The sequence below is a fragment of the Hydra viridissima genome, unplaced genomic scaffold, assembly GCF_058129835.1.
Source record: "Hydra viridissima isolate aposymbiotic clone 2 unplaced genomic scaffold, HvirCarnegie_v1 scaffold_9, whole genome shotgun sequence".
Lineage (NCBI taxonomy): Eukaryota > Metazoa > Cnidaria > Hydrozoa > Anthoathecata > Hydridae > Hydra > Hydra viridissima.
The window spans coordinates 7,888,491-7,903,376 of NW_028324308.1; the positions used below are offsets into that span (position 1 = coordinate 7,888,491).

The following is a 14,886-nucleotide window of genomic DNA, read 5'->3' on the forward strand; positions in this document are numbered from 1 at the left end:
TTTTAGTGAAGAATTATATTTTAGAAAATATCTTCATACCTGGTTAAAAAATTTCATTTTTGAATAATTTTTGACTAAATCTTTTGCTTCTATTATTTTGGATTGTTTCATATTAGGGTGCACCTTGCTTTTCTATATTTATAAAAGTACTTGCTTTAATTGCAGCCAAAATAATGCGTAATTTAGTTTAACACTTCTAATGATTCTTCTCCACTTTAATTTATTAAAATTGAAACCAAAATTCTTATATTGAATTATGAAGTCTTCTATTGTAACTGTAGCATGTAACTGTAGCATTTCCCTTCTTAGAATCTAAACTGTACTTTATTGCTGCCCTTAATATATCGATGTTCTATCTCATAATGGTGTACTCTATTATATCTACGCATTAATTGCTTTAGGATAGAAAATCACACTTATCCTTATACTACCTTATCTTATTTGTTAGAAGAGTACTTTGCTTTGTTAGGTTTTTTTTGAATTTCGTTAAAAATCAATCCCATAATGCACACCTATTCTCTTGTTTATATAAATTTGTCGTTAACGTTTTATATTCGTAGATTAATTAGTAAAACATTTCTTGAAGTTATCAAAAATGGAAGAAAAAAAAACAGCAATATAGTAACTAGGTACATTTAAAACTTGCACTCTTGGGTTTGTTGTTGTTGCAGCATGTCAGTCCCCTTCCATTTGCCTAAACTGACATTTAGTATGAAGCTATTGGTTAATCCGATCGGCTTGAGGCTATCGTTTTTAAAGAATGGATCAAATGAAGAATAACAAAACTTTGAAAATTAAGGAGGTAAGAAGAATGTGTTTTGACAAACATTTCCTCCATAATATTTATTATCGCTTTTTTGTTATTTGATATTTTCTGTGCTTCTATAGTAAAATATCTTCACAAGTTATTCCTGTTAATATTTTTAACATAACCAATTTTGCACCAACTTCTATACTGCTCTTTTCTCGTGGTTCTCTCATGGTTTTCTCGTGGTTTTTGTTTATTGCTTACTGATGGTTTACTTATGGTTTTCTCTTGGTTTTCTCTTGGTTTTCTAAAGGGATAATGACAATTTGACGAGTATGATAAATTATTTAGAAAAATGCTTAATTTTAGAATCATTTTATCTTTTTATATCCATTCTTTAGAAACTAGTATCTTTTGATCTTCTTAGAGTCATTCTTTAGTAAGGTCTTCCAATTTTAGACCTTTGTTTTTTTTTTTGTTTTGTTTTTTTTCAACTCGCAATAAGAGTTGTTTAAAGGTTTTTTTTTTTTGGTCAGATTTTTAACTTATCTTTTATAAAACAGCGCGAGTATCTTCCGTTTCTATTGATGGACTTGTCATCAAAAACATTAAACAATTACTTGTCTCTCTATCATATTTTTGATTGTGGAGTGAAGAATATCGTCTGTATACTATGCACCTACCTGAATGTGTAGGAATGTTTTTTTGATGTTTTAGATGAAAGTAATAGCATAAAAGAGGGTTATAACTTTCCGCTGCATTTACTTTTTAACTGCAGTTATTTTTATTTTAGAACAACTTTTTAAAATGCTGTTGGTATTGTCATGTTCTTATTTACATCAAAGTATTTCGCTTAGTATTTTTAGGAGTAAGCGAGATTATTTTATTTATGATCGTTCCATCCGATCTAAGTTTATCTTGTTATTTGCTGACCAATCAAAATGGTTATTTTTTGTAAAATACAGTTACATAATTTATTTTGATTGTTGGTCTTGATTTAGCTTTGATTTATCATTCTGAAATTTGAATCTTCGAAGCTGGATCGCGTATCTTCGTCGTTTCTCTTGCTTGTGGCCCCAACAAAATTAAAGTTTTATCTTTATTCAGAACCAAAGTAAGTTTTTTTATTTGTTGTTTAACTTTAATTTGTCTTCTTTTTTGATTTTTGTTCCATGTCATTAGTTTTAAATTTTCTTTATAAAACCTTTCTACTTCACCAAGTCGGCTCTGAGTTATATCGTAACTATCGGACTGTTTCGTCATATCGTAACTATCGGACTGTGTTTCGTTGGTTTGTTTTGGTAGGAAATCAAAAATTGTTCAAACAAATTTGAAAGACGTAGAACGCAGAGTTAGAAAGGCCACAGAATCAATGAGGAAAGCAAATAAAATGGGGACAACATTCATCATCCTTATTCATTGCAAATATACTCACATTTGTTTTTTTTTTTTGTTTTTTTGTTGTTTTTTTTATTAAAATCTTGCTTTTTTTATTATTATACGTTGTTTATTTATTTAATTCTTTATATTAATTCTTTTGTTGTTTGTTTTTCTTTTTTATTTCTTTAATATTCTTTAATATGTTATATGACGCTACGAAGAATATTAAAGAAAGAAATAAAATGCCAAATCAAAAACATGACCATTAAATAAATATTAGACTACAAACTGATTCAAGAAGATCAGTTTATTGTCTAATCTTTAGTTGATGGTCATGTTTTTGATTTGGCATTTTATTCTAAATATGTTTGCTCTATCAGTAAAACTCGTAAATCCAAAAAGATTTTCGTAGAGATTTTTAAAAAATGTATAGTTTTCATCAGAAATGGTGTCTAAAAAAATCAGGTTCGCAAATCACTTGCCGAGTTTAGAATTTTGTAGTTTTGTATAATATTAAGTATAAATTTTGTGAAGATATTGAACTTAAGGAAATTTTAGAAATTGCGTTTTTTTATCAGGATAAAAGTTTATGAAAGCAATAGATATTGTCATAGAACTTATATTCACATAACTTATATACGTTCTAATTTTCCCTTGCATAAATGAAAATTGTAATTTCCAGTCAAATTTACTATTGTCAGTTTTTATGAATTTTTTAAATCCTTAGTACCATAGTAGTCGTTGACATTGGTTTGGCAAAATAATTTTCGGTTTTTGATATTTGTGAGTTTTGAGATTGTAATAGTGAGTAGTTTTGAAATACTTTCGTTGTAATGCCTTTGATGAATTTTTTTGGCAATAAGATTTAAGAAACAAACTAAATAATTGTTATTGTTATTCACTGCGCAGAATTATTTTTATTTATAAATTTCTTGCAAAAAAAGTAAGAATTGATCTGGAATAAACTTTTGATACCACTTCACAGACAAGAGTCAAGCTCAACAGGGTCTTTTTTCCCCGCTAATTTTGCCAAGCCTGTTCCCTTGGCTGTGGTTACGCTAGATAGGGACAGTTGAAATCTCACTCTGACAAACTGCAATTTGGTAAACTTTTGCATTTGTCATCTTAGGGTTGTAATGTTGTTTTCGTTTTTACAGTGTTGTATTATCTTTTTTTGGTAAAAAAGACCTTAGCTTATGAAAACAGTTTTGATGGAAAATAAATCATGTTAGTGAAAGGTCTAAATAAATGTGATTCCATTTTTGGTCAAGTATCAGTTATTCATTTTATCTGAATCTCTTTTCATTAAAAGTATTGTTTCTTTTTTCAAATTTGCTCCTAAGATCAGAAAAATATACCGAAACGTTTTACGTCTTGGAACTAAAAAACTACCTACTTCATTAAAAAATATACTGAAGTAGATAAAATGTGTTATTTAATGATTCTCGCTAAATGAATGAAATACTTATTCAAACTAATTGATGGGGGAGGGGGTGCTTTTCCTTATTAGAAACGCTTTTTTTCTTACTTAATTTGGGTGTGTTGAATCCAGATCAGTATTCAAATTTTTTTTGAAAATAATTTTTTGAAATAAAAATTTCATTTTGAAAGAAGTTAACAAAAGTATATCGCTCTGAAACATAAAGCCTCTGCAGAACTAACTTTTGAAAACTGACTTTTTGAATAAACTGTCTGTAATGCGTTTTTTCTTTAACCTAGAGAATAATAAATCTTCTACTTTCTTGGAATCATTAAGTCTGATTTTTTCTTTAATCTCTGTATTCAAATTTTCCATATAATCTTCTAAGGAGAAAAAAAGCATTTAAAAAAATTTTAAAGATGAAACCCGTCAAAATGTGGGACTGATCTAATAGAAGAGAGAATCAAGCAGATCTTGACTCTTGTCAAAACTGCTAAAAGTAGACTTTTCCTCTCCTTTTTTCCAGTTTTTGAGAGTCTCTTCGCAAAAATCGGCACAGTATATGAAGCTGCTTTTGTTTTGGTCGCTAAATTGAAGATTTCAATAAGCTATAAGACTTGTATACAATTTCTGCAAAAGTTCTTTTTTGACTGATATGTATGAAGCAGCCACATATACAACAGAATACGTTGGATCATATAGGCGTTTATAAATATTTGATTGAACTCTCATCAAATTTGAAAACAAAAGTGGGAATTCTTTTTTTTTTTTTTTTTTTTTTTTTTTTTATACAACTTCAATAAATTTACACATCCGTTACATTAAAACTACATGACATCATATAATGCAACGTAAATAAAAAAAAAAAGAATATAACATAATATTACCACGTATAACATCATAATAAGAAGTGGTTTAGCAAGTAGAACACATCATAATAAAACGTGGTTTAACAAGCATATTTAAGTATAACGTAAAATAATAGAGTTTCTTATCATAAAGACTATCAGTATTTTTTAAAAATAATAGAATAAAAATAAGAAAAAGATAAAAAGACAAGAAATTTTCTTGTTACTTCAAATATATAGGGTAAAGTAGGGTAATTTCGGCAGGGAGATAATTTCGGCACCCCTTCAAAAGACACCTAAAAATATTTATTTATTGGAATGTTAAAATCATAATTGGGTATTGTAGCAAGATAAACAATTATCCTAAAAATACTGCTTTAAACTTTTACTTTTACATTACAGGTACGTTAAATTATGATTATTAGCTTTTTCTTAACATTTTTACCAATTTGAAAATGTAGGATAAATGATTTTTTCTCGGAAATTTTTACCAAAAGTTGTTATTTATTTTATTCAAAAATATAAACTGAATAAAATGTGAGCAACAATAAGATGAAACTCAAAGTATGTTACAAGATATAAAAGTTTCCCCAAGGACTGCTCTAAGGAGATAATTTCGGCATATAAATAGTTTTTAATTTCGGCAGTGCCGAATTTGCCGACCTGTGTTTTCTCTGAAACCAAAATGGGAAATAAGCGTCTGAAATATTATGTATAGAAGAAGTTGATTTTAGTAATTCAGAAATTCAGATAGCAATAAGATAATAACGAGTTCGTTAGTGTCTCTGTGAAACTTAGTAAAATAATAGTTCCCCACAATATAAATTAAATATATGTTAATAATTTATTATATACAATAATATGTTAATATTTTATTATATACAATAATATGTGTGTGTGTGTGTGTGTGTGTGTGTGTGTGTGTGTGTGTGTGTGTGTGTGTGTGTGTGTGTGTGTGTGTGTGTGTATGTGTGTGTGTGTGTGTTAGCATCATATAATGGGTTCAAAACATGTAAAATATTGAAAAATGTGGAATATATCCATTTGATAGAAATGTGTTTACTGAAGAAGACTTTGCTGCAGCTAAGGCTACTAATCACTTGTATGTTTTATCAAAAATTTCAAAATCAAATATTACCTCTGAAATGCACCCTACTCTCGACAATGCTTTAGACTCTGTTAAAGATTTAGATCATATTGATTTTGTTACAGAATGTGTAATTGCTTCTCAAAAAGGTAAATTATTTTAAAAGATGTATTATTTTTACCATGTTCCACCATTTATTTAAAATACAAATTAATTTTTTTTAAATCAAGCAAAATAATAACTTATCTGTTGTCTTATTAACCTAAAAAAAGTTTCTTAAAAAAATAGTTCAAATTTTTTATAATTTACATGTTGCCTAATTTTATTCACCTTTTTTGATTAAATATTTATATTTAGAATCTGCTTTACCAAACAAATCATTTACACTTCAGAAGTCATTAGAACTAGCCACCTCTGATGAAACCTCACAACCTCATGGTGTTAGTTTTGTATTTTTAATGTCAAGTCCACTAGTTGGACTTGACATTAAAAATACAAAACAAACAGGTATAAAATGGAGGGTAAATCATGCTGGAAGAATTACTGGATCACCATGTGAATCTCAGCTAGAGGAATCTTTAACTTTGAAATATAAGAACAGGCAGCTACGCAAAAAGTGCATTAAATAAAATATATCTACACATCAAAAGACGTGTTTGAATAACCTTGATGCTAAAGGTGTGATTAATAAACAACTTTGTGCAATGTGTCAGTACAGTTATGGGGATCCTGTCAATCCATATTTAAAGGATAATTGGGATAAATGCCATAAATGCTGTAGATGGTGGCATGAAACATGTGCTGCTATATGTGGTGTTTATGCTAAAAAAATATTTACTTGTGATGACTGTATGAAACACTGATTCTTTAAAAAAAAGTTACATTGATAAACTGTTTTTTAACTTTCTTCAATAAATCTCTTTTTATAAAGTTTTCTTTGAATTTTGTATTTTATCTTTTTATGTTTAACTATTGAAGTTATGTAAAATATTATTTTATGAACTACTTATAAGCTTAAACATGAGTTCTTATTTAAACAGAATTTAGAAATAATCATCGAAATCATAGAAATTAGTAATCATTTTATTTACAATTTTACTTTGGAAGCACATTTTTCTAATAAGGCTTCTGTTTTGGGTGATGTATTCATACTTTACTAAAATAGGTGGTTCAAAAAATATGAATCTTTGCAATTGCAACGCCCTTAATTAAATGCCAATTAGGTGTAACAAATTCCATTTAAGAGACAATTACTTTATACAATGCAGATTTATAGCTGTTTATAATATTTTAATTATATCAATGCGTTTTCAACGAACATCTTAATTTTCTTAAGTATGCCGAATTTACCGTATCATTGTGCCGAAATTACCATACTAGGTCGCTAATTTCGTCATTTTTGAGTATTTTGTAAAACAAATTTTACATAAAACTTTGTAAGTTTGAAACAATTTTTTAACTATTATTTAATAGATATATCTGCAGGACATCGATATGCATGATTTTTTAACGTTATTAAAGCAACCATTGTCTATAAACAACAAAATAGCTTAATACGCCGAAATTACCCTACTTTACCCTATATATGTTGTTGTAAAGGAAAACTCGTAGAAGTCTATGAAGACTTATCATGGAGTACCTTTTCAAATTGTTAAATAAAGTCTGTTTCATATTTATATATAGTCAAAATACAGTCAGTGATACACATAAATATTTCAGTATAGATTCTGTTGTTAAGTTTAATACATATCAATATAATTGTTGATATTAAGTACGAGGTGTTTTATTTTATTTTTTAAGTTGGCAGGATTATTTAATACTTTAAGTTCTATATTTTTTGATATTATTTTGTTATACAGGTACGGACCCCGGTAGGAAATAGAAAACCGTGAGAACTTTGTTGTTCTTTTAGGCAGTGTGAAATTACCTGTTGCTCTTGTTATATATCTATTAGAGTTAACTTGAAAGAAGTTATTTAAAAAATGCGATGGGACTAGTCCAAGTTTGTATTTTAGCATAAATAGTACATTTTGGTAGATGTTGATTTGGTAGACATTTAGTGCATTTAAGGTTTTTAGTAAGGGTTCAGCATGGGTGAGTTTATCTTTATCATAAACTAGTCTTGATGCATGTTTTTGACTTAAATAAATAGTACTCAATTTGGATTTGTGTGTACTTGCCCATGTAATATTAGCGTACGTAAGATAACTTTGGATGTAAGAAAAATAAAGCGATTTAAGGTTATGTTGGGATAACATAGGTTTAACTTTGTAGAGTATCTCAATATTTTTCGAAATTTTGGTGTTTATTGTACTTATATGGGCTCTCCAAGATATATTTTCGTCAATAAGGATCCCAAGAAATTTAGTTGTTTCTGTTCTTTCAATGTTTACCTTATCTATTTTTAGTGAGGGAAGGATAGTAGGTATATTATTTTTTTGTTTTTTGGAGTGAAACAATATGTATTTTGTTTTTTCTGTGTTTAGTGATAACTTATTCAATTTCAACCATATATTTAATCTTTTAAGCTCTTTGTTCATACATTTGTAAAGGTCTTTGATTGAGTTCGAGGAATAAAATAAGTTTGTGTCGTCGGCAAACATAATTACATCAAGTTTATCCAAGGCTTTTGTAAGGTCATTTATATATAGAAGAAACAAAAGAGGTCCAAGAATGGAACCTTGGGGGACACCGCACTCAACTCGAAGTAGTTTTGAGTGTTTATAACTATCTAAAAAAACACATTGTTGCCTGTTGCTAAGATAGTTTTTGAACCAGTCAAGGGTTATGTTTTTTATCCCATAGCTTTCCATTTTTTTAAGTAAGATATTATGATTTACAGTATCAAACGCTTTTGACAGGTCTATAAAGATGCCTAGAACATACTGTTTTTTGTAAAAAGAATCACTTATAGTGTTAACTAGATCTAGGATTGCGTGTTCAGTTGAATATTGTTTTTGGAAACCGAATTGCTTTTTATTTAGAATTTTATTTTGGATTAGGTACTCATACAATCTGTTATAGATTACTCTTTCGAGAAGCTTAGAAAAGGTAGGGAGTACCGAGATAGGTCTATAGTTATTAATTAAGTATGTTTCACCTGATTTAAATATTGGTACTACTTTAGCTACTTTAAGTTTGTCCGGTACAACTCCTGTTTTAATCGAAGACTTAAAAATTTCATATATAGGTTTATTTATCGTTATAAAGACATTTGCCACTACCCTACTACAGATATCATCTATACCTGGAGTTTTATTTAATTTTAAGGAATTTAGAGCAACATTAAGTTCTTGATAGTTTAGTTCTTTGTAGCTTAGTTCGCTCTGGGTATCGCTTAGGTATGATTTGAAAGAGTTATTAGGAGACTTAATTTTCGAGGCAAGATTAGGGCCAATGTTAACAAAAAAATCGTTGAATTTTTCAGCAATCGTATTTTTGTCACTGTACACTGTATTGTCAATGACGATTTGAGCAGGTAAGGTATTTGATTTAAATTTTTTGTTCCCAATTATTTCTTTTATAGTATTCCATGTTTTTTTAATGTCACCTGTTGCATTTTTTATTTGATTCGAGTAGTAAATTTTCTTCGATTTTTTTTTTATTTTTTCAAATAAATTTTTGTATTGTTTGTAAGTATTTAGATTTTTTTCATTTCTGTTTTTTAAATATTTGATGTAAAGTCTTTGTTTTTTTTTTGAAGATTTTTTTATACCTCTGGTAATCCATGGACATTGTAAGTATTTTACTTTTAATTCTTGTTCTACAATTGGGAAATGATTATCGTAGTGCTTTAAGAATATTTCTATAAATTCATTATAAGCAGAGTTGGTATGCCCAAGGTTGCATTCTTGGTAAATCCTATCCCACCTTACTACCGATAGTGATTCTTTAAACTGTTGAATAGTAAAATTATTAATTTTTCGTTTATAGACTTTGATTTTAGAGTTATTATTTTTTGTGTCTTGAGAAAAGGAAAAGTATATTGGAAAGTGATCGGATATATCCGTTTTGATAACACCTGCTTTTAATGAAGAATCATAAAATGAATTAGTCAATATGTTGTCTATTGCAGTGATTGAATTAAATGTTACCCGGGTTGGTTTGTTTATTATAGGAAAGATGTAGTGTTGAAACATACCGTCAAAAAAAGTTTTGGTAACAGCATCTTCATTGTACTGTAGACAGTTTATATTTATGTCTCCAATACAAAATAAAATTTTGTGCTCTTTGTTATTTTTTAGAAATATTTGTTTTAGGTGATTTGAAAAATTTTTTATATCACCTTCAGGTGGTCTGTAACAGGTGGGCACCAGTATATTTTTTAATTTTTTGTTCATTATTTCAATCGTAAAGACCTCACCATCGGCATCGGAAACCGAAAGATCGTCTCTAATTTTAGTTGTCAGATCATTATGAATATAAGTCATAATTCCACCTCCTCGTTTTTGAACTTTTCGTTCATAAGATATTAGCTTGTAGTTCGGAATTAACAGCTTTGAATTTAATCTGGATGATTCGTCAGAACACCAAGTTTCTGTTAAGCAAATCATACTGAACAAATAATTACATTCTATAAGAAAATGTTTTAGCTTGTCAATATTGTTAATTATACTTCTTATATTTATGTGTATCACCGCAAATTTATTATTTAATGATTTTAATTCATTTTTAAAAGTTCCTAATTCAAAAAACCGCGAGTTAAAATTATTTTCATTAAAAAAATTCAAATCTGGATCGTAAGAGTTATTAAGTAAAAAGTTATTTACCGATTTGAAAACATTAAAGTGTTGCGTTTCATAATCTATTGTTTGTTTAGCCATTAGTTAAGATAATCAACTTCGCTACGATCGCTTAAAATTACGTAAGACTTTTTCTTTATCATACGCAAAAATTTTCTCATTTTCTAAATTCGCGACAAAAAACTTTATTAAATTTAATCATAGCGTATTTACCTTGATTACGAAGATTTTTAACTTCTTCCCAAAGTTTTTTTCTCTCTTCCATCGTCTCTTTAGCAAAGTCTTCATTTATATATAGTCCACTACCTTTTAGGTTTTTAAGTGAACTTAAAATTTTAATTTTATCTTGGTAGTTTAAAAGTTTCACTACGACAGTTCTCGGTGTTTTGTCTTCTTTATACGACCCAACTCGATGCGCTCGTTCCACAATAATTTCAGTTGAAATTTTAAGGTTGTTTGTAAATATTTTTTTCACAGATTTTTCACAATCACTCCAACTTTCTCCTGGTGAATCTTTTAAACCAACTCTAATGTTGTTACGACGAGAGCGGTTTTCTAAGTCAGTATTTTTTTTATTTATATTTTTAATTTCAAGATCATATTTCTTCCTTATTTGTGTTAATTCTTCGTTTATTTTCTCTTCTTGAAAGTGGAGACTTTCTTTCACATCATTTAAGTCTTTTTCAATATTTCGCATATTTACTTTGTTTATCTTCAATTCATTTTCTATTTTGTCGAGTCTATCAGAAATTATTTTTATATTTCCACTTACTATTTGTGTGAAGTTCTTTTCCTGGTCTTTTAATAACCTTTCTGTTTCTTTAAGCAGAATTCTTTTTTGTTCTTCAAACTTGTTTGCAATAATTTTTTCGATATTTTTTATCGTCATTTCCATTTTTTAGTTAATATTCTTGAAGAGCAGTCGAGAACACGTGCGTTAGCGGCAAAAACTTTTGGAGAATTCTTATTTAGAACTGCTGTAGAAATTATCGTAAGGCGTTGTACTAATTGCATAAAAGCTAAAGCAAGCCGCCAAAAACTGGCTTTACCCAGGGCAAAAAAGGTCTTATGAAATTCTATAGAATTTTTATATACATCTGGTATTCTTTAAAAAAGCATATTAAATTACATTTTTAGCTAATATATAAATCTGTATATTAACTATAAATGTAAGGGTTTAGTAATGTAAATGTAAAAAAAAACTAAATATAAAAGTGTAAATAAAAAATAAAAAGATAGACCAACGTTATATGAAATGTTGTTTATAACTCTTTTGTCAAATAGTGAAGAAGATTTCATGATCAGGAGCCATAAACAAAACCCGCATTCAATGGTCGATCAATCGAGGAAACTCACATAATAAACTGCGTCGTCAAAAATTAAGGGCTAAAAAAATGAAGAAAAGTGACAAAAACTTAGAAAAAGAAGGCAAAACATATGAAACAAGAGGCTTCTAATTTCAATTAAAATCTTATATGTAATATTTGTTATGTTTATAGATATTTCAATTTTGTTTTTCACTTTTTGTGCGTTTTCTAAGTTTGAGATTTTTCAGTATGCCGGTCGCAGTTACAAGAGAACCACTGGAGCTTTGTGTCTGATACTTTCAGCATATCTTCTGTTCAATAAGAGCTGTGTTTTAAATGGAACACAACTTTTATATATCAAGGAAAAAAGTTGTATGGCTAACTTATCTTTTCAAAAAATGATCTTTTTTCTAATAATAAATTGGCGCACAGGTTATCAGACCCAAAATATTTTTAAAAAAATCTGTTCCATTTAAAACACACATACAACTATTCTAAATATGCCACCAAAGTATCATTTTGCCTTTTTTATTTATTTTTGCTAAAACTCGGCAGACGTAAATACTATTTTCTGCTTTTTTTTTTTTTTTTGGGAGGGGGGGGGTTGGGGTTAATACAACAATTGACCAAAAAAATATTTTTTTGTAACATTTCTGTTTTTATTATACTGTTAGTTACTTTACGTCAAAAATTTTTTTCTATTGTCTATATTTAAAAGGTGGGGGGGGGGGGGGGGCGATAACCTTAAGAGTGCTACTCTCTGCTTTATGTGCATTCTTAAAAACGGTTAGTGAATTATCAAAAAAACCTTTAGACAAATGGAGTTTGACACAATTATTTTGTAGAGTAGCGATTCACATTAACTATCAGAAGATTTTATTTTGTAAGAATAAAATTGCAAAGGCAAAAAAGGTGTTATTTTATTTGTACATTAAAATCAACTTTGCAAGCTTTTGTTTTGAGCAAGCAAGTCGATATCTTTAATGTTCAACTCTCGGTCCCGTGTATTTTCAATGGAAGAAACAGGGAAGTTTCTTTAATTATTCTCAGACTGCTTTTGAGAAATTTCAGGTTTTAGAAGGATTGCTCTACGCTCTCCACTGTAGAGGTAGAGCAATCCTTCTGGCTACAGAAGCCATCCAAAAGAACAATTGGCTACAGAAGCCACTCAACGTGTCAATATCACGAATATTATTGTTATTGTTAGAACTTGTTTCAAGTTAGGGATTATGAATATAGCTGTATTTTGCGATTTTCTTAATGTTTTTGTAACTACTTCTTCATGATTATCATCTTCTTGTAGCTTTGAATGAACTTCTAATTCTCCTGCATCATCAGCCAATTCCTCTTCTCCGTCTGACTTTTCTTCATCTGTTGCGTTTTCCAACATCATCGGAAGGAAGAACAAAAGATTTTAAACTCTTGTGTTCACAATTTTTTTCGTATTTACAATTTTCTGCATATTCAATGAAAAAATATCGAGCAATAGTTTTTTGTGATTAGTTGCCGAAAGTTGCACACTTATTATATTATATACAATGTTATCAACTTTTTATTTTAGTTTATGCCAATTACTTTCAAGTTACCGAAAATTATTTATTAAAATTATTTAAAATGCAAGAAACAAAAGTATGAGCAATTTTTGAATATGTGACCAATATTCCAAAAAAATGTTCCAAAAAAATGTTCCAAAAAAATTGGTAATATATTTAAAATTGAAACACTTCTTTATTATAAGGTAGATGAAAAATTTGCCAGAAAAATGTTAATGAAAAAACAACGATTGTTCTACCAAATACAAAGTAATCATTATGTTTCGATTCATGCTAAATCCTTTGCAGAATGTCATTCAAACAATCAAATATTTATTGAATCTTCGTTTATTTTTTGTTTTTTTTTGTTTTTTTACATAAACAATTTGTATGTTGACATTTGCTTAATAAAACAAAAAATTGAACAAATATATTTTTAACAATTAAATTTTTTTCGCCTAATAAAACTTTTTTATTCAAATTTTCAATGCTTACATTTCCAAAGGTGAATAGAAAGAACTTTATTTATGTGCTATACGCATATTTTTCGCTCAGGTATCGTTATTCAAGTTTATGTTTAGATCAAATCTTCCGAGGACTTTTCTAATTTTTTATAATTTTTAGAAAAACTTTGGATTTTTAATTGTTTAAAAGGAACAAAAATTTCTCAATTTGTAGCAGAAAAGGGTTTTCCAATTATTTTTTTTGCGCAAAATGATTTCCAGAAATCTCTGTAATGGTCTCCAGAAACCAGATGATCTCCAGATATTTCTATAATGCTAAGAATATGTTTCTACATTTTGTTACATACTATGTTAAACTAGATTTGAGTGTTAAAAAAATTATTTTAAGCTGGGATAATAATTTTAAATCATCAATTCAATTAAACCGTTGTTAAACCGGTTGTGTGTTATCAATTTGTAACTAAAGATTAAAAAAGTAGTTTTAAAACAAATTTTCTAATATTTTATTTATCTTTTCATTTTCTAATATTTAGAAACGAATATTTTCTGCTTACTTTACACTATTAAAGAGGTAATGGTTTCTGACACAAGTATTTCACATCATCAATCATTTTTGTTTTAGAGAACATTAGTTTGCTCTAAAACGAACTTTATAGAAGACCCTTGTTATAATTATTTTAAAAATATGGAAATTTATTTTTAAGTTTACTTTTACCTAGAGCAGGTCTGCACAGTTTTTGCAGCGAATTCTTCCTTTCCTCTATTTTATTGTTCTGCAGCAAAATGTCCAAAAGTATTTTGTCTTGAGAGGTGAGTGGTAATTTCTTTTTTATATTTTCAACTTAAATGCATGTTATGATTAGATTTCGAACAAATGAAATTTGATGAGTCTATATACTTTAAATATGTAGATTTTTAGCACAAATACATCCCCAACATCTGAAGGCTTTTTCAATTTAAACATTAATTTTAATGTTAACAGTTATCAACAATTAAATATTTAAAAGTGTAAACTCATTGAAATATAACAACAGCACGGAAGAAATTTCTACTTTCATTGGCTTTTTGATTTACTCAATCATCATTAATAGTGTATGCAATTTTTTAGCAAATTTAATTCGAGCTTTAAAATGTTAAAAAGATTAGTTTGCCGTAAGTCTTTTAACATTTCCGAGTCTTTTGAGAGAATCGGTGCGAGCAACTTAAAAAGAGAAAAGTTTGTTGTTAAAAATTAAGAAAAATATGTCATTTCTATAAATTAAAGGCGATTCAAAAACTAAAAAGGCATTGAGTGGCGGCCGGCATTAAATTTCTAACTTTAAAATATTTATAAGCAACCAGTTTTAGATCTGGATCTT

The 14,886-nt window shown here is 28.2% G+C and overlaps 3 protein-coding genes and 2 long non-coding RNA genes across 6 annotated transcripts; 3 read left to right on the forward strand and 2 right to left on the reverse strand.

Annotated features, from left to right (window-relative positions):
• Positions 1-558: 558 nt before the first annotated feature.
• Positions 559-2,181, forward strand: LOC149883832 (uncharacterized). Of its 2 annotated transcripts, none has more exons than XR_016455593.1 (3): positions 559-802; positions 1,750-1,862; positions 1,970-2,181. It is a non-coding gene; the product is annotated as an uncharacterized LOC149883832 (long non-coding RNA). The 2 variants fall into 2 exon arrangements; XR_016455594.1 differs by lacking the exon at positions 559-802 and adding an exon at positions 1,507-1,616.
• Positions 2,182-4,374: 2,193 nt separating this feature from the next.
• LOC149883833 (uncharacterized) lies at positions 4,375-11,120 on the reverse strand. Its single transcript, XM_090096900.1, has 2 exons — positions 10,439-11,120; positions 4,375-4,692 (listed from the first exon to the last, which is right to left on the reverse strand). Exons 1-2 carry the CDS (start codon positions 11,118-11,120, stop codon positions 4,682-4,684), a joined length of 693 nt encoding a protein of 230 aa, XP_089953026.1. The 3' UTR covers positions 4,375-4,681.
• Positions 4,670-6,647, forward strand: LOC149883834 (uncharacterized). The gene is made up of 2 exons (XM_090096907.1): positions 4,670-5,632; positions 5,841-6,647. The coding sequence occupies exons 1-2, from the start codon at positions 5,542-5,544 to the stop codon at positions 6,110-6,112; spliced, it is 363 nt and encodes a 120-aa protein (XP_089953033.1). The 5' UTR covers positions 4,670-5,541; the 3' UTR covers positions 6,113-6,647.
• LOC149883835 (uncharacterized) lies at positions 6,890-10,306 on the reverse strand. Its single transcript, XM_090096899.1, has one exon. It carries the CDS (start codon positions 10,304-10,306, stop codon positions 7,223-7,225), a length of 3,084 nt encoding a protein of 1,027 aa, XP_089953025.1. The 3' UTR covers positions 6,890-7,222.
• Positions 11,121-13,550: 2,430 nt separating the features above from the next.
• Positions 13,551-14,422, forward strand: LOC149883836 (uncharacterized). The gene is made up of 3 exons (XR_016455329.1): positions 13,551-13,619; positions 14,062-14,099; positions 14,253-14,422. It is a non-coding gene; the product is annotated as an uncharacterized LOC149883836 (long non-coding RNA).
• The last annotated feature ends 464 nt before the right edge of the window (positions 14,423-14,886 follow it).

Excerpts from the sequence above, each read along its gene's own strand:
- LOC149883834 (XM_090096907.1), top strand. The coding sequence starts at position 5,542 with ATGCACCCTACTCTCGACAATGCTTTAGACTCTGTTAAAGATTTAGAT. Across the intron at positions 5,633-5,840 it reads TGTAATTGCTTCTCAAAAAG|AATCTGCTTTACCAAACAAA; the intron begins GTAAATTATTTT and ends ATTTATATTTAG.
- LOC149883833 (XM_090096900.1), bottom strand. The coding sequence starts at position 11,120 with ATGGAAATGACGATAAAAAATATCGAAAAAATTATTGCAAACAAGTTT.
- LOC149883835 (XM_090096899.1), bottom strand. The coding sequence starts at position 10,306 with ATGGCTAAACAAACAATAGATTATGAAACGCAACACTTTAATGTTTTC.